General features: G+C 35.9%; 1 protein-coding gene across 1 annotated transcript in view; it reads right to left on the reverse strand.

Annotated features, from left to right (window-relative positions):
* The window catches only part of LOC105101197 (zinc finger protein 14 homolog), a 97,170-nt gene extending 70,341 nt beyond the window's left edge, over nucleotides 1-26,829 (reverse strand). Inside the window, exons 1-5 of the mRNA XM_010994295.3 lie at nucleotides 26,225-26,829; nucleotides 16,900-16,959; nucleotides 14,231-14,357; nucleotides 13,829-13,924; nucleotides 545-1,559 (exon numbers count right to left, since the gene is read on the reverse strand). Coding sequence (XP_010992597.3) covers nucleotides 545-1,559; nucleotides 13,829-13,924; nucleotides 14,231-14,357; nucleotides 16,900-16,908 — 1,247 coding nt within the window. The 5' untranslated portion in view covers nucleotides 16,909-16,959; nucleotides 26,225-26,829. The remainder of the gene's footprint in view (nucleotides 1-544; nucleotides 1,560-13,828; nucleotides 13,925-14,230; nucleotides 14,358-16,899; nucleotides 16,960-26,224) is intronic.
* Between the last annotated feature and the right edge of the window lie 194 nt (nucleotides 26,830-27,023).

The following is a 27,023-nucleotide window of genomic DNA, read 5'->3' on the forward strand; positions in this document are numbered from 1 at the left end:
CAGAAAGAATAAGACATCTTCAAAAATAAAGAGGTCACTTTTATTGGGCATTAAAGGTATTTTTAAAATAAAGGTATTTTACAAACCATGATGTAAACAGACGGACTTTACAGTCATATGAATTTAAGATGGATTAAGAGATGAATATAACAACTATAGGCAAATTCGGGGAAAAAGAAAATGAAAGTCACAGGATTACATTTCAGCATGTATACTTTGATGTTTAAGATAAGGTTAGAAAGGTGCCCAAAGTGCTGCTGTCATTTTCAATGTTTAAGAGACTGAATTATCTGATGGCAAGAGAAACAGGAGCTTTTATTAAAGGGCTTCCAAAGTGTATTCTACTCATAGGGAGTTTCTCCTACAAGATTTTTCATGGCTGAATAAGCTGTCATTGACAAATAAGATGTTTCTACATGATTCTATTTAGAGGGATTAATATCAAGATAAATTCTCTTGTTGAATAGTTGATGTTGAATAGTTTTGAGCTGTAATTGAAAGCCTTCCCACACATTTTAGATGTTCTATGTTTTATCACCAGTACAAATTTTGATGTGGAATAAGTTGTGAGTCATAATTAAAGGTCTTTCCACATTCCCTATATTCATAGGGTTTCTCACCAGTATGGATTCTATGATGACTAATAAGCTGTGAACTCTGAGAATAGGCCTTCCCACATATCTTACACTCATAGGGCTTCTCGCCAGTATGAATTCTCTGATGTCGAGTAAGGTCTGAACCAGAACGAAAAGCCTTTTCACACTCCTTACATTCATAGGGTTTCTCACCTGTGTGGATTCTCTGATGTTTAATCAGTTGTGAGCTCTGACTAAAGGCATTACCACATTCCTTACATTCGTAGGGTTTCTCCCCTGTGTGAATCCTCTGATGCTGAGTAAAGTTTGAGCCACTGCTAAAGGCTTTCCCACATTCTTTACATTCATAGGGCTTCTCACCAGTGTGAATTCTCTGATGTCGAGTGAAGTTGGAGCCACTACTAAAGGCCTTCCCACATTCCTTACATTCATAGGGTTTCTCACCAGTGTGAATTCTGTGATGGCGAGTAAGGTCTGAGCCGCAAATAAAGGTTTTTCCACATTCCTTACATTCAAAGGGTTTCTTGCCAGTATGAATTTTCTGATGATGACTGAGTCTTGAGGGATGTCTAAAGGCCTTTCCACATTCCTTACATTCATAAGGTTTCTCAATGGTATGAATTATCTGATGTGTGGTAAGCTGTGAGTCACGTCTAAAGTTTTTCCTATATTCCTTAGTAGCACAGTATTTCTCTTTATTATTAATGATTTGCTGTAATGTCAAGGATGGATGTTGACTAAAAGTGGGCATGCCTTCATGGGTGAATATCAGTTGACTGAAATGTCCCTCCTGAGAGCCAGGTTGTCTCTCAAACTGGCCATTACATTCCCAGTCACCTCTGAAACTAGAGCACTGAAGGTCATGTCTTGTAAGTCTTTCCATTATCTCCCACTGGGCTGACTCTATTTCATAAATTTCCTTCTTCAGAAATAATTTCTTGGTCTCACATCTTGATTCCAGGACTGAAAGAAAATATGAAAGCAATCACTCACATTTTTCTTGTTTGGGAGAAATAAAACTTCAATTAAAATGGGAGAATTAAACTGAATTTAAAAAAAAAAAGGACAAGAAAAGAGTGAGGAAAGATGGCACAGTAGGATGAGGGCAGTAAGAAAGCCACTGGTTTCCAGATGTTGCTATAAATCAGAATTACTTAGGGGAGCTTGCTAAATACACAGATGCCTTAGACCCCCTTGCTACAGCTTGACTCTAATCACACATACACACACAAAAAATCTTACAGCATATGCACACACACACACACGAGCATCCCAAGGCATGAGCTGTAAAACAAGGGAAATGATCATACCTACTTAATAACTGTTGTCAGGATTAAATGAGTATGTCTGAGGGAAATTTTCCAGGGGTTGGCAAAGACTTGGAATAATTTTTATAAGTAAAGTTTTATTGGAACACAGCCATTCCGTATTTATTGGAATATGTAAATTTACTCGTTTATGTATTGTCTGTGGCTGTTTTTGAGCTACAGTGGCAGGAGTAGCTGCAACAGAGGTTGTATTGTCTGCAAGCCTAAAATATTTGCTATTTGGCCCTTTAAAAAAAGTTTTCCAGGCCCTGGTTAGATCTGTGTTGTCCATTACAGTGGCCACTAGCATATGTGTCTATTTGAATTTAACATAATTAAAATTAAAAAAAAATTCAAATTCAGTTCCTCAGTGGCAGTATCCACATTTCTCGTGTTCAACAGCCAAATGTGGCTAGTGTCGACCACATTGGAAATCACAAACATAAGACATTTTCACCATTGCTGAAAATTCTAGATTTAGTAATACCTTAAGAAAAGTCAAGTGTTGAGTGAATCTAGCATGGGTGGTGTATAGGGAGAATTTTTTGTGATTAGATATGGTATATGAAAATACTTTGATGAAAATACTACGCCTTGGAATTCTGTGATTCTGAACTTAGAGAAAAAGAGGAGAGGCGTTAACAAGTGCTCAAGCACTGCAGCAGTGATGGCCAACTAACAGGAAGGGCGTCTGTAGGTTCAAAGAGAAGGAAAAAGAATTTAATGGGAGGCAGTGTATTGCTATTGAAAGATCAGAGGTACAAGATTCAATTATAGGAGTTTTGAAGTCAAACTCAGTTAATTACAAGCTTTGTTTTCTTGGGCAAATGAGTTCATCTTTCTGAGCCCCCAGTTGTCTGTCTGCATGACAGGAATGGTAACTCCTGCAATCATTGTGAGGATTGAGAATACTATATCAAAAAGTACTGGGTATAAAATTAGAATTTGGAAGATAATATTATGGAAGAATTTCCATACAAAAATGGGAATGTTAGGCAAGTTAAGTGTTTTGAAGACCATACTATGGACCCTGGGGGGAAACCTCAAGCCAAAAAAGTAAAGATCACTCTAGTACCATCTTCTTCCTCTTCCTCTCATAATTTATCTAGCAAATACTGCCTAATCTGTCTCCTAAATATATCCTGAAACTCTTCCTTTTATAGTAAATATAACACCTAATGAAACATCTCTCCTTCGACTATTGAATAGCCTGCTACCTGGTTTCCTCACTTGAGGTTTGCAATCTCAGATCCATTTCACTAGAAGGGCATTAGCCGGCCACTGCTCTGCTTAAAGTCCTTTTGTGGTTTCCCATGTGATGTTGCTCTTAAAATTAAAGCCAAACTCCTGAACATGGTTGACACAGCCCTGAAGGATCTGGTTCTTGCCTCCCTTTCAACCGAATCTCACAGTGTGTTCCTTTTGGTTTCTGAGCGCCATCCACATTAGCCCTATTTTGCAGTTCTTCAAATGCTCCTAGCTGATAGTCCCTGTTTAGGCCCTTTCAGGTAACTTTTCCATTTGTCTAGAAGGTATTTCCTTTTACTCTTGGCCTTGATAACTATTACTTATTTTCCAAATCTCTACTCAAAGGTCATACTTTTTGAGGCCTTCTCTGATCCTATTGCCAGATTATACCCTCCTTGTAATTACACATTTAGCACTCTGATCTCTTCCTTAACAGGATTTCCACAATTTGTAGTAACATATTTATTTAGGTTCATTTAATATCTTTTTTCCCTCAATAGGTCTTAAGTTCTGTGACGGCAAGGAAAATGTTTGTTGTCTTCATCAGTGTGAATCCAACTCTGAGTATGGTATATGACACATATTGGAAGATCAACAAATACTTATTCGCTGACTCAATTAGCAAGTAAAGATATACTCCTTAATGAAAAATGTCTAAAAAATTCCTCTAGAAAGAGAGGACATAATTTTTTCAAACATGGCATATTGTATATATGCATTTATTACTGCTCTTTTATGAAATTCCACTAGAGTGAGAGTAATGAGATTAAAGAAAAGAAGAAACTCCATGAGGACAAAGAGAGTGGGGGAAAAATGCAGCAATAAAAGTTTGGAAACTAGAGACTAGATGAAACACTAATAAATGATATAGCAGCCATTAAAAAAAACCCAAACAATCCCTGAAACCTAAGTCACAGATTAGTCCTATTGTACAAAGCCAGTTATTTTCAGGAACACAATCGTCAGGCACCTTAGGAAACAGGGTGCAAAGGGGCTATAAAATGGAATATTAATTGAAAATCTCCAAGAAACAGACAGACCTCAGATTCTCAAACCTACTCCATATAGCACGCTGATTTTCAAGCCCACTATACCCAATAAACTCACAGAATCTGGCAGCCAAGCTTATTTTTTTAATTCCAGAAAGAAAGCAGAGGAATCTATTCTGGAGAAAATCAGCCCAAGAGGAAAGACCTGACAGGTGGTGTCTGTTCTAGGCAGATCACTCTACAGTGACTACATTAACAAATCTACAAATCCTCAGTCACTAACGAGCTCAAATGGGCTTTTCAATGCCATGGGTTTCTATGAGCTAATAGCCTTGAGTCACTAGCTATTTCAGGAAACCCTTAAATATAAGAGCTTAAAACTAAAGAGAAAAAAACTCTGGAAAGAGACAATGAAGGAGAAAAAAATCCAAAATTCAAAAGAATGCTTCTAAAAACCACATGTAACAATCCCACAAGAGAATGATGCCAGAAAAAAGAAATACATTTTTATAAGAAATAATACAGGATTAGAAGTTAATAAAATTATCTCACAGAAAGTACAACATAAAAAGAAAGGTGGAAAATAGGAAAAAAAATTCTAGGGCTAGCACAAGAAATTTAAGATTGAATTATGAGTGTTCAATCATTCAGAAAATTAAATGAGCCCTTACTGTGTCAGACATGGTGCCAAGCACTGGATACAAAAAAATGATCAAAGTTTGAAACATACAGAATACAGAAAAAGAGAAAACAATGGGAAACAAATGATCAACAAAATAATACAAGAAAATTCCAGTGATTTTTAGTTTCTAGAATCTCAGTGAGTCTCAGTGAGTGCCCAGCCAAATGAAAGAATAAAATGAACATCATGATACTTCAACATGAACATGAGAACATCACAAATAAATAATAAACTCTAAAAGCTTTCAAAGAGATTAAACAGATCACCTAAAATAATTAAGAACCTGAATAGGTTGTGGAATTCTCAACAACACTAGATGCTAGAAGACTTTAGAAATCCTTGGAGTAATGCCTTCAAAAATTTGAAGTAACTTTTTCAACCTAAAATTACATCTCCAGTCAAATTATCAATCAAATTATGAGGATGAAATGAAAACATTTTTATTCATGCAAGGATTCACAAAATATGCTTTCTGTTTACTTCTTTGGCATATTTTAGAAAGATGTGTTTCGGAATAATGAGAAAACAAAGAAAGAGGAAGGCAGGAGATCCAACAGTTAAAGTATATAAAAGTATCCAAGGCATGCAAAAACAGAAGAGAATCAAAAAGGAACTCAAAGTTGAGTGGTAAAGGGAATCAATGGGATGATCCAAAAGGAATCCACTGGATGGTAATAAAGGGAAATTCTAAAAAATAGCTATGTAACAATTGTCCCTGCGTAAGAACAATAGAGGGTCAGGGGAAGATGTCTCAAAAAACATACAGTTACCTAACATGTCTGAAAAGAGTTAGGTTAGTGCCAGACGTACAGAAAACTAAGCAACTCTCAGTTAAGATAAGGTTTAACTTCATGGAAAAGAAAGCCATTTACACAGCCATTAAGTGAACTAAATAATGATTTAATTAAATTCATGCTATAAGTATATTTGGAGGATGAGGAAAGAGGATGTAAAGTAAGCTAAATCTTCAAATTCCACAGCGAAAAGTCAACCATCATCACTAAAACTAGAATTGATTCTTGAAAAAAAATTCTCAGGGAAAGGATAGAATTGGTGATTGATAAATGATGGCAGGGTCATGGAGAAGGAAGAGTAATAGGAAATAAAATAAACATAAAATATGAATTCTATCAGCCATAAAAAACGACAACATAACGCCATCTGCAGCAACATGGACGTCCCTGGAGAATGTCATTCTAAGTGAAGTAAGCCAGAAGAGAAAGAAAAATACCATATGAGATCGCTTATATGTGGAATCTAAAAAAGAAAAAAAAAATAAATATAAAACAGTAACAGACTCACAGACATAGAATACAAACTTGTGGTTGCCAAGGGGGTGGTGGGTGGGAAGGGGCAGACTGGGGTTTCAATATTTGTAGATACCGACAGGCATGTGCAGAATAGATAAACAAGATTATACTGTATAGCACAGGGAAATATATACAAGATCTCGTGGTAGCTCACAGCGAAAAAAAAAGTGACAATGAATGTATGTATGTTCATGTATAAATGAAAAATTGTGCTCTACACTGGAAATTGACACAACATTGTAAAATGACTATAACTTAATAAAAAAAGTTAAAAAAAAATGAATTCCAGAAGGAGGATATGGTGATGATACAGAACCAACAAGACAAATTCCCAGAGATGAAGAAAACTCTTAGTAAGTAGGTAGTTCCTTTCCATGCTGAGCAGAATTTATGAGGAAAGAGTTTTAATTAGATATTCTTGGTAGAATTTCTGAGGTTCAGAGAAAAAGAAAATTCCATGTAAGTAAAAACCCAATGAATCAGGTTGTCTCCTACTCATGTTTGTGTTCGGTGTTGCCCCAACAGTTCTCTAAAGTTCTTAATTAGTTACCAGCCTTGAGATACCAGGTTTAATATAGAAATCCGTATTTCTAGCTTTCCTTGAAAAACTGGAATATCTATCTGTTAGCACTTGGCCTGTATTCTCATATGACAGCTGTCTCCTACATTTAACAAGTGCTTACTCCTTTCAGACAGGGCAGGGACTTGCTCTCATTAGCCACTGTCCCCACTATTTCCTAGTCCCACACAGATGCCCAGGCCAGAGTTTCATTTGCCATGTACATTTGCAGTATTGCTTTTCTTAATTTTACCTTCATTCCTAAAGGGTTTTTGCTGGCCATGGCATTCTGGGTTGAGAGTTCTTTAGCAAATAAAATACTGTTCTACTTTCTTCTGACCTCCACGGTTTATGAAGAGAAATCCAGTCATTCAAATTATTGTTTCTCTACAAGTGATGCATTATTTTTCTATGGTTCTTTCATCACTTTGTCATCTATTTTCAGCAAACTGACTATGATGTGTCTAGGTATGGATTTCTTTGGGTTTATCCTGTTTAGGGTGGCTGAGCTTCTTGAATTTGTAGGTTTGTTATTTCTTTCACCAAATTTGGTAAGCCACTATTTCTTCAAATATTTTTTTTCAGTCCTATAGTTTCCCCTCTCCTTCTGGGACTTCAGTGACACAAATATGAAACCTCTGTTGTTGTCCCACACATCTCTGAGGTTGTATTCTTTTAAAGTTTTCAACCTTTTTTTCTGTTATTCATATTGGCTAATTTCCTTTGATCTACCTTCAAGTTCACTAATTCTCCTCTGTTATCTCCATTCTCCTATTGAGATTATCCAATGAGTTTAAAAATTTTTGGCCATTGTATTTTTCAGTTCTAAAATTTCCATTTGTTTCTTTTATTATCTTCTTTTTGTTAATTGGATTTTTTTCTTCTTCTTTTTTTTTTTTTGCTGAGTTACACAGGTTCTGTATATATATTTTGGATATTAACTTTTATTAGATATATTATTTGCAAATGTTTTCTCATTCACTAGGTTGCCTTTTCATTTTCCTGATAGTTTCCTTTTCTTTGTAGATTTTTAGCCTGATGTCATCCCATTTGTTTATTTTTGCTTTTGTTGCCTTTGTTTCAGTGTCATATCCAGAAAAATCCAAGACTGATGTCAAGGAGCTTACCCTCTGTGTTTTCTTCTAGAAGTTTTATGCTTTCAGATCTTCTGTTCAAGTCTTTAATCCACACTGAGTTGATTTTTGTGTAAAGTGTAAGATAGTGGTCCAGTTTTTCCAACACCATTTATTGAAGAGACTGTCCTTTTCCCACTGTATATTCTTGGCTCCTTTTTCATGAATTAATTGACTGTATAATGGGTTTATTTCCTGTCTATTTTGTTCCATTGATCTGCATTTGTTTTTAAGCCAATATCATACTATTTTTACTATAGGTTTGTGATCTAGTTTGAAATCAGGAAGCATGATGCTTCCAGCTTTGTTCTTCTTTCTCAAGATTGCTTTGACAATTCAGGGTCTTTTGTGGGTTCCATATAAATTTTAGGATTGTTTGTTCTATTTCGCTGAAAGATGCCTTGGGATTTGGATAGGGATTGCACTGAATCTGTAGATTACTTTGGGTAGTATGAACATTTTAACAATATTAATTCTTCTAATCCATGAGCATGAAAGCATGGAAGAGTCTTCCATTTATTTGTGACTTCTTCAATTTCTTTTGATGTCTTATAGTTTTCAATGTACAGGTCTTTTCACCTCTTTAGTTAAATTTATTTCTAGGTATTTTATTCTTTGGGGTTTTTTTTGATGCAATTATAAATGGGACTGTCTTCTTAATGTCTCTGAGTATTCATTATTAGTGTATAGAAATGTAACTGGCTTCTGTATATGGATTTTGTATCCTACAACTCTTCTGAATTCATTTATTAATTCTAACAGTATTTTTGGTGGAGTCTTTGGGGTTTTCTGTATATAGTATCATGCTATCTGCAAATAGTGACAATTTTTCTTTTTTCCTTTCCAATTTGGATGACTTTTATTTTTTTTTTCTTCCCTAGCTGCTCTAGCTTAGACTGCCAGTACTATGTTGAATAAAAGTGGTCAAAGTGGGGATCCTTGTCTTGTTCCTGATCTTAGAGGAAAAGCTTTCAATTTTTCAACATTCAGTATGATGTTAGCTATGGGCCTGTCACATATGGCCTTTAATATGCTGAGGTATATTCCCTCTTTTCTGAGCTTTGATCATGAATGGATGCTGAAAAAAAGTCAACATTTTAAATAAAATTTTACTTATTGTAATTTAAAAATATATATGGAAGACCAAAAAGTCAAGTATAACCAAACACTTCTGAAGAAAAAGGTGGAGGGATCTGTCCCACTAGAGGTCAGGACTTTTTATAAAAGCAAGAGTAATTACGACAGGGATAAATAAAAAGGCCAATGGAATGAGTGACCTATGTATATGTGGAATTTTAACATATGACAGAAGGAGCACCATGGATCAGTGGAAAGCAGTGGGGCAAAGATAATATGTTCCCTATATGGAGAAAATATTATAACTGCTCTCACACCATTCATGAAAATCAATTCCAGTTATATTAATAGGGCTTTTATAAGAAAGTCAAAACATAAAAATTCTTGGAAGACAAAAAAGGAGAAAATTAGGCTAGGAAAAAGTTTCTTAAGACCCCACAGGTGTGAAACATACAGGAAAAAAGTAGAATTTTTTATAAACTATGTATAATTTAACCATTAAATATATGATTTAACCATACTAACACAAAGAATTACTGTTCACCAAAAGCTATCATAAAGAAAGTGAATAAATAAGCTACAACTGGAAAACATGTCTATAAAACATGTTACTGACCAAAATTAGTACCAAGAAAATACATAAGGAGTTCCTACAAATTTTAGGAAACAGACAAACAGCCTAATACAAACATGATCAAAATGGCATTACGCAGAAGATATACTAATGGCCAAACGAGGAAATGTAATCATCTTCAACAGTAACCAGGAAAATTTAATTGAAAACAATGAAATAAGATTTTATTTAAAAAAAAAAAGATTTTAACTCACCAGATTGTTAAAAAGGAAGAAAATCTTACAATATCAATTACTGGGAAAGACGGTGATACAAACACTTGGAGAACAGTTTGGCATTACCTGGTAAAGCTGAATAAGAATGTATGCCAATGTAAAACCAATTGGGCCACATGGCCTGTCTGGTATGTTTTAATGTCCACTATATTCTCAGACAAATCTCCAAAAGCCTATATCCTCTTTTTTTAGCTATGTGTCTATACAAACTAAGTGGAATGGAGACCTGAAGTGACTATCTGGAGATAACAGGATCCAACATGTTAGCTCATTTTTTTTAAAGCACCTTTAAAAAGGTTTAATTAAAAAAAAAAAAAACACTCTTTAAAGGTGGGGATTTCAATTAAAGAAAGAAAGAAAGAAAGAAAGGTGGCAGGCAGGAAAAGAATGTATGCCAAGACCAGGCAATTTTATTCCTAGGTGTATTTCCTAGCAAATCTCTTGCATATGCAAATCTAGAGGTTTACATGTTATTATGCTATAATTTATGTTAATTATCTGTTATATATCCTATTGTGTATGGATTATATTTCACAAATAACTATACTATTTTTTAAAATAAAAAACTTAATGGATAGGTTGAAGAGCCAAAAAGTCAAAACTGAAGAATATACTGGTGAATCAATACAAATCAAGGCAAAGAATTCAATATAAAGGCAGTATAAATGGAAACAGAGATGAAGAGTAAAAGACACTGGAGATGATCCAGATGTTCTAAGGTCTGTTTACTGGAGCCAAGAGAGAAAAGAGGAAATGGTAGCAAGGTAGTATTTGAAGAGATGACTGCCAAGGCTTTCCTATCACCAGAAAAAGATATAAGTGCTCAGGTTGAAAAATACAACCAGAAGCAAAATATGAAGGAATAAAGGTAACCACACCTGAATATATTACAGTAAAAATTTAGCCCATTAGAAGAAAAGTTCATAAGGAATAACAATCATACATGAAGGAGAAAACATAGGAGAATATCGTCACTTCATGGTCTTATGGTAAGTAAAGATTTCTTAAACAGAACACAAAGTACAGATAGTGTGATTTTGTTTATATTAAAGATTCAAAAATAGGCCAAGGAAGAATTTCTTACGTAAGACCCAACAAGCATAAAGCACAAAAGAGAAGACTGATAAATCTGATAAAAATGAAGAACTTCTGTAAACAAAAAGAAACCATAGAGAGCTAAAAGGCAATTCAGAGTGGAAGAAGGTATTTGCAATTTTTTAGACCATGGAATATACTCATATGCAAAATAAGTAAAGAGCCATCACTAAGAAAATACAGGCAATCCAACAGAAAAACAGGTAAAAAACACTTGAACAGACAATCCACTAAAGAAGAATTTCAAAAGACCAATAATGATAATGAAAGTGTGTTCAACCTCATTAGTAAAAAGGGAAATGCAAACTAAAACCACACTGCAGTATCACTATACACTCACCAATTGGTAGAAATCTAAGTGTGACAATTCCTTACATTAGGAAGCACATGCAACAATGGGAGCTCCTATATACTGCTGGTGAGACTGTAGACTAGCGTAGGCATTAAAGAAAAGCTGGGGGGGGGTACATTCAGTGGTAGAGCACATGCTTAACATACACAAGGTCCTGGGTTCAATGCCCAGTTCCTCCTCTAAAAATAATTACCCCCCCTAAAAAAAGAAAAGCTAAATATCAGGCAGCTAAAGATATGATGTCTTATGATCTATTCATTTCTCTCCTATTCAAGTAACATAGAAAATGTTCATAGTAGCTATTTGTAACTGTCAAAAACAACCTAACTGCCTATGAAAAGTAGAACTGATAAACTGTGGTATATTCATCTAATTGAATGAATCAACTCTGACTGTAAGAAATAATATGTATGAAATCTTATAAGCAAAATGCTCAGTTAAAAAAGCAACATAAAAGAATATATAGTATGATTCTATGTATGTAAATTTCAGACTCAGTTAAAACTAACCTATATTGTTGCAGGTCGCTCTCTTAGGTATTAAAAGGATAAGGGGACACAAAGAGATCTGTGCTGACAGTGTTATAGTTTTGAGCTGGGTGATGGTTCCATGAGTTTAAATATCTGCCTACAGTTTGTTACTTTTCTGTACTTGTGATAATTTCCAATAAAAAGAATGCAAATATACTCACTTCTGGGCTTATCTATCTCTACAGGTACAAGTGGATAGACGGATCAGAGAAATAGAAAAAGAAGCCCTGAAATACAAGCTAACATAAATCAGAACTTATTACTGAACAGGCAGATAAAACAATGATGAAATAAGCAGCTGCTGAATAAATGGTGCTAAAATAGGATATGCGAGGAGTTGGGGGGGCACAGGTAATTGATTTGCACTCTCAATTACAGCTTACTGTAAAAGAACTTTAAGATGGATTTAAATGCTATCAAAATAGCAGAAAAAAATTTTAAAAATAACAGAACACCTATAAAATTTGTGGAGGCCACTTAATTTTCTAAAATCAGAAATAGTAATAACCACAAAAGAACTGAGTACAAACACATTAAACATACACTTAAAGATGCCAATCCAAATTAAAATTTAAAAAGTAAAAGCACCCCCTGGAAATGGGTAAATATGTTTTATTTCATAAAGTCCATAAAAATTGACTGAAAAAATAACAGTAATCGATTAAAAAAGTATAAAATACAGTAGGGAACAAGTTAAAAGACAAGAGTACCATTAAGGTGAAAATGTCCACTCTCACTAGTCCTCAAAAGAATGATGCTAAAACAATCCAGTGTACCAAGAAATCATCATAAGATTTCTTCAGGATGATAAGGCATTCACATTATGTAAGGAAGAAAATGTCCATATTTTTTAAATTACATTTTGAAGTTATGCAAAGGTGAAATAACCCGAGGTCTTGGATTCACTTAGAAATACCTGAACAGTAACAACTGGGGCAGATGACGTACTGGTCGCCTGGCTGCTCCTCAAACACAGCTAATGCACACCTGCCTCAGGCCCTCGAATGTTTGGCTTCCTTCTCTGGCATGTTCTTCCTCCCAGTAACCATATACAATGATTCACTGCTGTACTTCTTCAGATCTCTGCCCAAACGTCACCTTATTGGAAAAAGCTTCTCTAATCATGTCACATAAAATAGCACCCTCCATCCCTTTTCTCCACTTTGTTTTTCTTTTTCACTATTATAGGATATATTATATATTCATTTATTTGTGTATCTTTCCCTGCACTGGAGGGTAAGCTCTGGGAACAGATTCTATTCACTGCTGTAACCTTGGTGTTGAGAACAGTGCCGGGCATGCAGCAGGTACTCAATGGACATATACTGAATGAATGAACGTGCTGTCCCGTTTTTCCTCCTTTGTACCAGACCTCTTTATCTTTGCCAGCTCCAAGTTCTCACTGGAGGCACAGACCTTTTTTTCCCTAACATTCTATCTACAGTCAATGACACGCATGCTCGAATCTCCCTCTATGGCCTCTATGTGGATTAACTCCTTTTCTACCTCTTTAGCCCTCACTTTCTGCTGAGCTCCCTATTTTAACCTCTCTTATGGTGGTTCTACTTTTTAGAAGTTGTATATAGTATCCCGATTGAACTATGAAATTGCTTATTAATTTTTTAATCTCTTCAGTATCAATCAGAGTACCTCACACACTAGACTATTCAGTAAATGTTCACTAAAAGTATGAATGAATCAATGAGTGAGCTACTGTATCTTAAAAATCTTAAAGAAAATAAGTCTTTGGTAATGTAGAAAAAAAGTTTCAAGAGACAGTGATAGTTTTTAAAGGACTAAATACAAAAGAGGATGAGAAGCTGATAAGGGAGTAGATCCAAATTATGGATAGAGAGGAGTACTATTAGAGAGGGTGGAGGAGGGCACCAGCTGGTTAGAATTGGGACAAAAGTGTAAGAGCAGAAAAGCAGGCAAAGTGTGAAGTAAGGAGAAAAGGTAAGGTCATTTGAAAGGTCATGCTGGAAAGGCTTACTTCTGCACAGTAGGCCTAAAGTTTTTAAGGGGAGCTTCCCAGACTGCATCTCAAAGGGGCAGTCTTTCCACTGACCAATTGGGTCATTACCTGCTGTGCCTCACTTACCTGGCCACTGGTATCTTGTTGGTTCTCTGTCAACCAACCAGGGCTCCTTCCCCTGCTCCAAGAAGGAGATCACATCTGGTTTAGAAATACAATGTCCTGCTTACAAAAGAAGTAACGAGATAAGTTTATGATGAGAATGTCCCAGAATTCAAATCCAGTCCCTCCATTATTAAAAAAGAGTTAAGGAAAGATACATCAGATTTATGAAAATATAAGAGGACTTGAAACTTCCTTCATAACTCAATGCAGCTTCCTCTTTCTAACTTTACGATATTAAAAACATTCCCCTGGGAACAGGATGTAGAAAGCCAAATGGTTACTTGAAAGGCACGTGAGTATAACACCAGAGGAAGCAGACCTTCTGAGGGCTGAATCCGAATTATTATGGACAGACGTCCTTACCCATTGAAACCAGGTTGCTGTAATTCTCCAACATCACATCTCTGTATAAATCTCTCTGATCATCATTCAGGCATTCCCACTCCTCCTGAGAGAAGTCTATGGACACATCACTGAACATCACTGACCCCTGGAACAACAACCATGTTAAATTTTTAAAAATTAGGTTTGATTAACAAAAAAGTGTTTTGTGAAGGAAAGAGAAAAAAAATAAAAGTGTACAAGAAGTGAAAAACAGAAGCATACAGAGTGGGGCTGAATGTCTGAGATACAAGTGGAAGACTGTAAACAGATAAGCAGGACTGAATCACTGTGCTTGCATGTCATTCTGTTTCCCCCAGGGCAAAACTGCCTGTGTAGAGTGGGACACTTCCGTTACCCAAACAAGACTGGGGAAGTACAAAATCCAGGTAAGAGGATTTCCCAATTAAATGAAATAATGTATACAAACACCTAGCACACACTTATATGTTACGAATATATGTTGAGTCTCTTTCCTCTTTTCCAAAATAGCTAGTGGTAAAATTTCGGAAAAAGGGATAAAGACATTAAAAGCATCCAGAGGAGAGCAGGTCAGATAAAAGATATCAAGAATCAGAAAGGCGATTGGGCTCTTAAGAAAATCACTGATAACAAGAAATGGTTAGGACCAATTCTTCAATATGCTGAGAAGAAATTCTGATCTAGAATTCTATAACCAAACCATCATTCTGTTGTGACAATTGAAAAAAGGCATGCCTAGACATTAAAGGACTCAAGCACAATTTCTTAGGGAACTATCGGAGGTTGTGCTCCACTGAAATAGAAGAGTAAACCAGAAAAGAGGAAGACATGGGATTCAAGAAACAGGTGAATTAACACAGGAGAACAGTGAAGGAAACTCCCAGGAAAAAGAAAGGGAAGTCTCAGAGAAATAGGCCTAGAGAGCAACTAGACCAGATGGGGAGCAGGGTGAAAAGGGAACATACAGAAGTCTCCATGTTCAAACAAAATTGATGTGTTTGACCAGATGGAAAACATATAAGCTGGCATGTGGCAGTGATTCTGGAGATTCTGCACATAAGTACATGGACAGCTAAGCAAATTGGGGGGGGGGGCAGTTAACCCCCAGAAAAATGAAAGTCTGTAACAGAATAAAGCCATGAGTTGGCTCAGCAGTGAGTGGTATTTGCAATCATAAGAATGTATGTATTACTGAATTAACCAAAAACTGTGATATAAGGATGAATGACAGAAGAAGAGGAGAGGAAGGATGCAGCACAGGAGTATAATGTCCTGTCCACTCAGCAGTAAGTCAAGGAATAATGAGGAAAATCGACTCATCAGTATTCAAGAGTTGATGGCAGCTACCTTTTGGGAGTGGAACTAGTGGTGGCGCAAGACTGGAAGTACTATTTCACTCGTGCACATGTACAAGATGACTTTAAAAAATATTTTATCTTGGAAAATTTGCGTATCATTCAAGACTGATCCATTCTAATGCCACACTATTATATAATAAGTGTTACTCCTTGTTATACCAAATTATTTTCATAAGCATATTTTTTTCACTGAATAATCTTCTATTACATGGATATAAATGACAACTTCTCTTTTGCTTTCAGACATTGAGGCTGAAGGTGACCTTTAAAGACCTTCCCAACATTGGCCCAATCTTACCTAAAACCGCCCATTGCTCAACTGTAAACTCCCTTTGTTTCTGAGCTACTTGAAATGATGCAGCATGATCCAGTTTCACATATGGCATTACGGAAGTCTACCATCAAGGATGATGGTGGGGTGTCAGAGCTTTGTACTGATCAGCAGTCATACCCCCAAAACCTATAAGGCTTATACACCAGATCTTTCTGTGTATTAAGGATGAAATCAAACAAAATCATTCCATTTTCTGACTGGAAGACAGGTCTATGGAGATGATCAGGGCTTTGACCTACAATGTGCCCCTAATGACTCATCTCCACTCCATCAAATCACTGTCCAAGCAAATTAGATGCATTAACAAACGGAAATCACATTTCTGTTCCGCTGAGATTTCTGACAGAAGTCGGGGATAGAAGATGCTGAAGGACTTACTAAATGAGTCTGTAAACATTGTTTAAAAGAAGAAAGGGGGAACTGTGGAGGGCACTGGGTTGTTTAGGAGGAAACAGGGTTCGGGTTCCTGAGGGGGAACCAAGTTAACCCACATAAAAAATTTTTTTCCAGACCTGGTCTCAGTCAGACTGTTTTTACATTGTGTAGTTCTCAATTTGTGGGAAAAAAATAAGGATTCTTGATAAAATCCATACGTAATTTTCTAATGGATTTTAATCTGATTAAGACCTTTTCAGACAAACTTGTTACATGACCCCTTGGCCCTCTTAACAGTTATCTGTAATTTATGAGTGTAAAGATCTTTAACCAGACATCCTTTCCTTTTTTTCAACAATGATTACCTAACCACTTCTTTTTTCTAGAAATATCTTCACCAAGAGAGAAATTTTTGAATTGGTTCATTAGAGATCTTTTTCTTTAAAGCAAGGGTAAGAGAACTTTGGCACTGCTTGTAACTAAACTGTCTGAAAGCTGTTGTTTTTTTAAACACCAAAAAGCATCATGATGAGGAAAGCAAATATTTAAATGTACTAGGAGTAAAAATGACTCTATTTGAGCAAAAAGAAACAGCATCTTACCTGAGCCATGGCTTTGATATTGAGTCCTCCTCTGGGCTCCTCTTATGGAAAAAGGCAGAGCTGGGGGAGGCAAAAAAAAGCCATGTAAGATCCTGTGCCCCTCATGACTCCCAGAGTGATCGTTTCCCCTCTGTTCACTCCACACAAATACTTGAGGGTTATTAGAAAAATGGGCAAATCTCTCATTATCCCCTACTCCAGAAACCTCAGACTTTGACTGGACCAGGATTTGTACAACTTGATATGGACTAGAGAATATAGTTTGTATATATACATATACACACAAAGGCATACTTTTAAAAAATAAAAATTGTAGCATATTATATATACGGTTATACACACTATTATTTTTACTTAATAGATCTTGGACCAGATCCCAACTAGTACATTCAGAGTTATGTAATTCTCTTAGCTACACTGTATTCCATTAAATGGATAAACTTTAATTTATTCAACTGATCTGCTGCCAATAATTCCTAAAAGTTGATCATATGCCTTTTAGTTTGGATATACATTGGTCAAACCAGTTTTCAATGATCTTGGGTTGTACAATCATGTCACAAGTCCTGACCAAGAAACATCTCGTTGATGAACTAGATCCTCTAATCTTGCCTCGTTTGAGAAGACTTTTGGGGTTAATGAGTCTTGCCTTAAGAAAACTGAAAACCAGAAATGTAAAAAAGTAATTTTATGGAAACTTTGGGAAGATATTAAAATTAGTGTAAGAATAGGAAAGAATTTGAAAAGAGTTAAAATAATGTAGAAATAGACTAAACCCCACTGATGCTTTAGAATAGCTTTTGACTGTAAGTGTGATAATAAAATTTGGAACAATTGTGTATATTCTGTGTGCTTCCTAAGATGCTTAAAATGTCCAAAAGAATAAGTTAACTAATAGAAGTCTAAATTGTTTAAGGGGAATAAGTGAATTTGTGATTGATGTTTAAATATTTAAGAAAATTTGTGGGTTTTTTTGTTCACTGGATATAGGAATGTAATAAACTGAGCATTATAAAAGTATAAAGGGTAGTGAGCATTTCTATATACAAAGCTCCTTGATCATTAAATAATTTATCAATAATTTCATGTAAAACTGAACACTCAGAAAGTAACACCATGTTACCAGGTTATCAATTATTTAATGGCTACTTCTACCCCTAGTTAATCACTGCATTCCCCTACAGGTAAACATATTGCAGGAAATGAAAATCAAAGTAATCCACAAATGCCTCTTCCTTAAAACCTGAAAACATTCCTTTATTATAATTAGTATTACTACTTATTAAAGACTTAGTATTCTTTTATCAACCACATAGCCTACTATGTGCCAGATACTAAAGAATCAACAGTCATCCTCAAAGACATGAAAAAAATTCCTTCTCCTGTACTCCTCACTTTTAAGTCCCCCATTCTGGTCTCTCCTCTTGGCCTTTCCCTGGTTAAAGGGACATCTTCAAATGCTGTACCTTCCAAGCAGAATGGGCAGGAAACATTCTTACTTTCATAGATCCATACTATATTTGTCACATTCCCAACCCTCTTCATCTCTGACCCTAGATGGTATCCTCCCCAGGCTGAAATCTTGCATCTGAGGGATCTGCTCCTCCCTTTTAAAGCCAACAATCTCTGTATGCTTACAACATGACCACAGCTGGGGTGTGGAGTACTGCCAAAATATACCACTATAGAGAAGAGAGTCTTTTAAAGTCTAGTAAGTAATTTAAAACTTGAGAACTTTGTACTCTTCTAAATAATAAATCTACCATTTTAAATTAAAAAAAAAAGTAATGTTTTAATTTATTTCCGGCATTATCCTGAAAATTTCCTATGTGCCAGGAATTGTATTTGTCTGTTAGTAACAGAGACCTGAAAAGCAGTTTAATTTTTCTTGTATAACGAGAAGGCTAGAAGTAGGCTTTCGCCCCCACAGTTGTCAGACACAATATCTATCATACAATTAAAACTTACTAGACATGCAAGGAGATAGAAACAGAAAAGAGAAGCAGAACCACAGACAATTCAGATACGAGTTGGCAAACACATACTTTTAAAATAGCCACAATTAAAATATTAAAGACAACCAAAGAAAAGATAGGCAAATGGATGGTAAGATGAAGAAAATAAACAGAATTGAAATCCATAAAAAAGAATGAAATAGACTATCTACTTCAGTAAATTAAGAAATAAAGAAATCATTGCTAACTTTGAGATCAGACAAGCAGAAGACAGGATTACTGAACTCAAAGACAAGCCAACAAAAAAAACTTCTACATGAAGCACAGAGAAAAAAAGAAGTGAGTATAAAAGACACATGAACACAGTCAAAAGATCTACCATACATGTATGTGGAGTCTCAGAAGGAAAAAAAGGGATTGGAGAGGAATTAATATTTGAATAGATTAATTAACTAAGACTCAACAAGAATTGCAAGAAGCTCAGCAAACCTAAAGAATAATATATAAGAAAGTAAACAAAACAAGCACACAACAAAAGCAAAACCACAATCAAGCATATCAGAGTCAAAGAGCTGAAAACCACAGAGAAAGGAAAAAAATCTTGAAAGTACCCAGAGAAAATACAAGATTTACTACCAACAGCATTGATGAAAAAAGGGAGGGATAACGTAAACAAAAGCAGGAATGAAAAAGGGAACATCATTACAGACACCACAGACATTAAAAAGATAATAAGACAATACTGACAACTTTATATTCTTAAGTTTGAAAGCTTAGATGAAACAAATTCCTTTAAAGAAAAAAAAAGCCCAAACTGACAAAACAAATAAAAACAACAGAACAGCTGAAGAGTTAAATTGATTCCATAATTTATAACCTTATCAAGAAAATTTCAGGCCTCATAGCTTCACCAGTGAATTCTTCCAAAGTTAAGGAATAACGTTAGTTTTACATGCACTGAAAAACAGAACACAGGGAATTCTTCTCAACTCATTTTATAAGGCTTCTACAAACCTGACACCAGAACTTAACAAAAACATAAAAAAAAAATTATGGACCAACAGTTCTCATGAACACACATGCAGAAATTCTACATAAAGTATTAACAAATTTAACCCTCTAGGGGAAAAAATGTAATGCATTATGGCCAAATAGAGTTTATTTCAGGAATAAAAGGCTGGTTCAACATTTGAAAAATCAACATAATAATTTACTATATTAATAATAAATAAAAGAAAAACTATTTAATCCTTTCATAGACACAGAAAACACATTTATCTAAATTCAGCCCTCATTAATGTAAAATTAGTGTAAAAATGTCTTAGCAAATGAGGGAAAATCTCCCGGAACCTGATAAACAGCATCTGCAATAGGTGCTTTTGTAGATGTTAAATAGAAGGACAAATACAAAAAGCAATTGTACTTCTAGTAGCGACTGGAAAGTTTAAAAAGTTTATATACTATTTATAGGTTCAATAACAAATGTCAAATACCCAGGTATAAATCTAACAAAAGATGTGCACTGAAAATTATAATAAATTGCTGAGAGAAATTAAAGACCTTAACAAATTTAGATATACACCATGTTTAATAATTGGAAGATTCAATATTGATGTCAATTCTCCTCAAAATAACATATAAATATACAAACGAAATCCCAGCAAGGATTTTTCTTTTTTGATGAGAATTAACAAGTTGATTCTAACAGCAACAGGAAATTGAAAGGACTTACAATAGCCACGACAGTCTTGAAAAAGAAGAAAAAGATTCGGAGGATTAATACTATAGATTTCAAAAGTGATCCTGACAAAAAGACAAGTAAATAAAAAAGAACACAGTTCAGAAAGAGAACTACATATATAATATCACCTGATTTCTGACAAAGGCTTTTAATTAAACAGCGGTGGAACAGCTGGGTATTTGAATGGAAAAAAAAAGTTAACCTTTATCTTTACCTCTCACCATACACAAAAATTGAAATATGGGTCACAGAGTTAAATGTGAATGTTAAATCTAAAAAGCTTCCCAAAAAACCCAGGAGAGTATCTTCAAGAACCTTGGGAATAAGCAAAGATTTCTTTTCAAGATACTAAAAGTCACTAATCATAAAATACAAGGGGTTAAAAAAAAAACTGCTAGAAAGATGAGGAAAGATAGAAATAGGCAATCACAAAAAAAAAAAAGATTCTAAAATGTTCAAGCACAGTCATAATTAATGAAATTAGAGAACAACACTGAGATACTATGTTCCATATATTAGATTGGTAAAAGCTAAAAAGGATGCATGCCAACACGTTCTGCTGGCTAGGCTGTGGGCAGAAAGAGGCACTCATACATTGCAAGTGGAAATGAAAACTGGTACAGCAGCTCTAGAGGAGAATTTAGCAATAGCTAACAAAACTGCACACATGCTTACCTTTGGACCCAGCAATCATACTTCTAGGAATCTATTCTGAAGATACACCTCCAGCAACATAAAAATACATGTATACAAAGTTATTTATTGCAGCACTATTTCTAGTAGTAAAATACTATAAATGACCTAAACACCCATAGTAGGCGAGTGGTTGAATAAACCATGATAAATCCATATACTGGAATATTATGTAACCATGAAAAAATAATTATTAGTATCTTTTTGAATTCTAGTAGAAGAATGTCCAGGATATAACATTAAGTGAAAAAAGAAATGTTCAAAAGAGTTTCTAGAGTGTGCTATCTTTAATGCAAAAAAGAGGTCATTCAAAAGAATACCTGTATTTGCTCCTTTGTGCAAAGGAAATACCAGAAGGATAAAGCAGAAAGTAATGAGGTTGATTAGGTGCAGGGAGTGGACAGGAAACATGTTAATGTTTTCATATTCAAAATATTATGGCATGTTACATTCAACCAGAATATGGGGGAACCCAAAGTGTAACACACCAAGTGAAGTGTAGGAAAAATTAGTAACAAAACTACACTGAAGAGGCTGGTGAAGTAACTTTGGAAACAGTTTTCAACTGTATTAAGGTTAGGTTAAAGAAAAACGTTGCACACAAATACTTTACTATAGCTAGTACATTTGTTTTTTACATGAGTATGGGTTAGCAATTCTGCAACTACTTTACATGCATTATAGGATATGTGCAAAAAAAAAAAATCATTGATACTAAGAAGCAAGTTTCTCACTGTTGGAGAAAAGAGTTGCAAATAAGGAAGTGGCCAGACCTGAAGGGAGACAATTCTCCATGAGTCTTGAATGTTTCTGAGCTTCTTGTGAGATCAGAGACACTAAGTGCTATAATTCTGGATTATTCCTCCAAGATGTTTATATAGAACATCCCTGGAAGACAGAATTAGTCTCTCCCTAGAGCAAAAGGCAGGCATGCTTATGATCCGTTATAAAAGATTTAGGTTTCCCCATCGACAGATGACTGGATAAAGAAGATGTGGTATATTTATACAATGGAATACTATTCAGCCATAAAAATGACAACATAACGCCATTTGCAGCAACATGGATGTCCCTGGAGAATGTCATTCTAAGTGAAGTAAGCCAGAAAGAGAAAGAAAAATACCATGAGATTGCTTATATGTGGAATCTTAAAAAAAAAAAAAAAAGAACTTAAATACAAAACAGAAACAGATTCATAGACATAGAATACAAACTTGTGGCTGCCAAGGGGGTGGAGGTGGGAAGGGACAGACTGGGAGTTCGAAATTTGTAGATACTGACAGGCATATGTAGAGTAGATAAACAAGATTATATTGTATAGCACAGGGAAATATACACAAGATCTTGTAGCTCACAGCAAAAAAGAATGAGACAATGAAAATATGTATGCTCATGTATATCTGAAAAATTGTGCTCTACACTGGAAATTGACACAACATTGTAAAATGACTATAACTCAATAGATAAAATAAAATAAAATAAATAAAGTTGAAGGGAATCTCTAGAAACACTTAAAAAAAAAAAAAAGATTCAGGTTCCCTAAACTCAAGGGAGCACATAAATGTCTGTGTATTTTGCATCATCCTATAGGTGCAAGTGAACCAGTGCAAGGAAAATATTGATACTTTGGTTAATGCTACTGCATGGGCAATAAACTGTCTCTCACGTCTGACTTCTCATGTCTTCTGCCAGCATCTGTGAAGCTGCAGCAAGCTAACTTTTAACTTACAGGTAGGATAGAATCTCAGATACTTCACAGATCTGGACAGTGGTATTGAACTGGAATTGAAAGTATGAGTATGAACTGGTGGTTTTTAAATACACACAAATAGATAGATACAGATGTGTGTATATACATTTGCTTACTTTCCAGCGCTAGTCCATTGACAGGAACTACAGCAATCACACGTGGCAGCAATGAGCACACCAAGTGCCCAGAGCTTGGTTTATAAATCTATTCTTCAGTAAAAGAAACCAAGGCTCCTTGGAACCACTGATTCCAGGGCTAGAGGAGGGGAAATACAAGCATGGAACATCTTGGTGCCAGAAAGTAAGGCAGCGCTCAAAAAACGATGGCATGTTAAAAGGACACAGAGGTCAACATGAAGGAGTTCTTAATGGCCAAATTGGGGGCAATATGAGCAACAAAACATACAACTATAACAGATTAAAACTCACAGAATAATATAAGTATCTACGAGTTCATAAATAAATAATTGAATAAACATATGAGGAATAAGGAACAGCTCTTCTTTATACTAGAATTTAAATTAAAAAATATAGAAGGAATGATGGAAAAGGAAAATCAGCACTAGGCAAACATCACAGTAATAACTGTTACAAACAAGAATTATCAATGGATGTTAAAATTAATAGGCGAGGGGGTCAGGGTATAGCTCAGTGGTAGAGCACATGTTTAGCATGCATGAGGTCCTGGGTTCAATTCCTAGAACCTCCATAAAAGTAAAATAATTGAAGAATAAAGAACAACAAAATTTTTTTTTAAATTAATAGGCGAAAGTATAATGAGAAACAGTATTTTTGCAGTCTCAAAGCATCTCCCTAGAAGATACTTATTAATTTAAAAAGGAAAAATAGTCATTTTACAAAGGAGAGCCTAGGCAGACATCACCTTAACCAAATGGTCAAAGTTAACATTACTGATAATGAGATACACTGATGTCATATAAAACCTGATATGACACATTGAGAAGAACACATCATTTGTGATCTTTTTGCCAAAAATACATAGTCTAAATTTAACCATGAGGGAACAGCAGACAAATCCAAATTGAAAGACATTCTACAAAATAACTGGCCAGTGCTCTTCAAAAGTGTCAAGATGGTAAAGCATAAAAAGGACAAAAGAACTATGTCAGATGGGAGGAGAGTAATATCAACAAGACAACTAAATCAATGTGGAAATGTACACTGGATTCCGGAACAAAACAGGGCACTGGTAAGACAATTAGCAAAATTTAAATAAAGGTCTGTAAATCAGCAAACGGCTTGTATCAGCATAAATTTCCTGGTTTTCATAATTGTATTGTAGACACCTAAATGAAGAGTGTATGGTAATTATTTACACTAAGTATACAATATGATAAAAGTTTTTTTTAAAATGAAAAACAATGTTTAAAAGACAAGAGGGCAAAAAGAACAGAACAGACATTTTAAAAAATTGGATATTCAAAAGGCCAATAAAGATATCAAAGGTGTTGAACATCATTAAACATCAGGGAAATGCAAATTAAAACTGTGATGAAATTCCAATACATTTCCACCAGAATATTTACAATAGAAAACAATGTGGAGCAACTGAAACTCTCATACATCACTGGATGGAGTGCAAATTGGTACAACAAAAGATACTGGTAGTGTCTATTAAACATATGCCTGCCCAACGATCTGGCAATTCCACTCCTAAATATTTACCGAAGAGAAGAGTATCTATGTGTTCATCACAACCACAGCAGAATGTTTACTGCGGCAACACAATCTGTAACAGCCTCAAACTGGAAACTACCAAATGCCCCTCAACAGTGTAATCAATTAATAAATTGCAATATATCCCCAAATGTAGTGAGAACCAAGTAAAATTACACTCAAAAACATAGATGAATCTCAGAGACGTAATGTGGAACAAAAGAAGTCAGGCATAAAAGAGCACATGCTATATAATAACACTTACATGTGAAATTCAAGAATAGGTAAAATTAATGAATGACTATAGAATTCTGAATACTGATTCTGGGAGAGGAATAACTGGGAAAGGGCATAAGGGAATCTTCCGGGGTGCTGGCTAAGTTCTTCATATTGAACTAGGAAACTGTTTTACGGCTGTATCCTTAAGATTTGTGCACTTTATATATGTCATACGTCATAAAAATGTTTTTAAAAAACTATCAAAACGATGTTTTGGTAGGGACGTGGAGCAATGAAATGTTTCAAATGCTGCTGTGCAAGTATAAATCTGGCACTCACTTTGGTAAATATTTTGGCACTACTTTGTAAAGTAGAAGATACATGACCCAGCAATTCTACTGGTAGGTAAACTCATGCATGTGTACTCTTTGTAAAAGAATCTCATGGCAGCAGAGTCCATGAAGTCAAAAAATAGAAATAACTCAAATGTCCATCTTTACGAGAAGAGATGAGTAATAGTGGTATACTTCAAAGGATGGAATACAATGCAGCAAAGAAAAATTACATCTAATACAGACAATATACTATCATTAGATATAATAACACTATTATATCCAATACAGATAACTCTCAAAAACATAGTTATACAAATAAGCAAAATAAAAGATAAAAGACAGCATGGCAGCATTCATATAAAGTTTAAAAACGGTGTAAATCTACAATATAATGCTTAAAGAGGTACACATAAGTAAAAAAACCTCAGAGATTTATCCAGTCATACATAGTCACACACAAACATAAACTACCATGGAGACATACAACTAGAAGTAACCCACAAATAAAACAGTAGGGTTGCATATCCAGGGCCTCAAGGGGTCACATAAGCACAATCACACATTTACCAAGAGGACAATCAATCAGAATCGGCACAGTCATAGGCACTGCACACCTGCACATGATCGCAGTCACAATCACACTAACCACAGACAAAACCACACAGTATCCACAGGTATCCCCACCTGTACTCTGCAACACAGGTCACACCCCTCTATGGGACAAACGCTATCACATTCACCGAGTCACAAGCTCCTCACCCGAATATACAATGCCGCACGTGACTACACGGTCATCCCTGGGTCGCATCCTTTCACCTGCACAGTCACAGGCTCTGACTGTGCTGCACACGGTTATCGCTGGAACCACACGCTCACTACAGTAACAGCCACACACAACCACACGGTCATGCATCACGTACCACCACACAGATACAACCACACAATTTCAGTCTCACCTCCTCAGCAGTACAAAGCCGAAGCTCCGGCCCTGCCCTCTCCTCGGGTTCCCCACCTCAGGTATTCCGAGCTTCCAAACCCGCAGAACCTTCCACGGCACTGTAACAGTTACCGGCGCAAACCTGAGGGTCCCGCCAGCGCGTGACTTGGAGGCCAAATTTACGCGAGAAACGCGCTATTGCCGAGGAGTCCTCTGGGAAGTGTAGTCAGAGACGTCCTTGTGGCAGGCAAAAATGGCTGCCGGTCGTCCTGATTCCTGTCAGGGTTCACCTGCGGCCCTGGGGAAAGGATTGTTTCCTTTCATCGATCCGCTCACCGGAGGCCTTACGGAGCCAGGCGCAGCCTTGGGCCGTGGCTCCCAAAGACGGCCACTCCGAAGCGTTTGAAAATGGATTTCCCGGGCGCCCCCTAATAGCCCCTGAAGTTGAACAGGCTCTGAAAGAAAAGGGCTGGTCCGCTAAGGGAGATAATTGGCACCGCCGAGCCTTCTGGGAAAAGTAGTTAGGGAGCAGGAAAAGCGGTGGATGGACCGTTTGAAATTCGCCTGGATTCTTCACAGCCTGCGCCAGGCCACACCCCGGAGACTTCTGGGAGTGTCAGCGCGCCCAAGGAGCGCGCAGGCTTCCGGGGTCGCGGTTTTGGCCTTTGTTCGGCGTGAGTTTGGCTTGGGGCTTCCTCAGTGCAGAGAACTTGTCGGACCTGAGAGTCTGAGATCTGAAGCTAGTCAGGGAGACCGAAGGGGAGGAGATCTGGAACTTGCAATGAATTTAGAGAGGTTGAAGAGGAGGAATCGCTAAA

Source organism: Camelus dromedarius, chromosome 9, assembly GCF_036321535.1.
Source record: "Camelus dromedarius isolate mCamDro1 chromosome 9, mCamDro1.pat, whole genome shotgun sequence".
NCBI classification, from domain to species: domain Eukaryota; kingdom Metazoa; phylum Chordata; class Mammalia; order Artiodactyla; family Camelidae; genus Camelus; species Camelus dromedarius.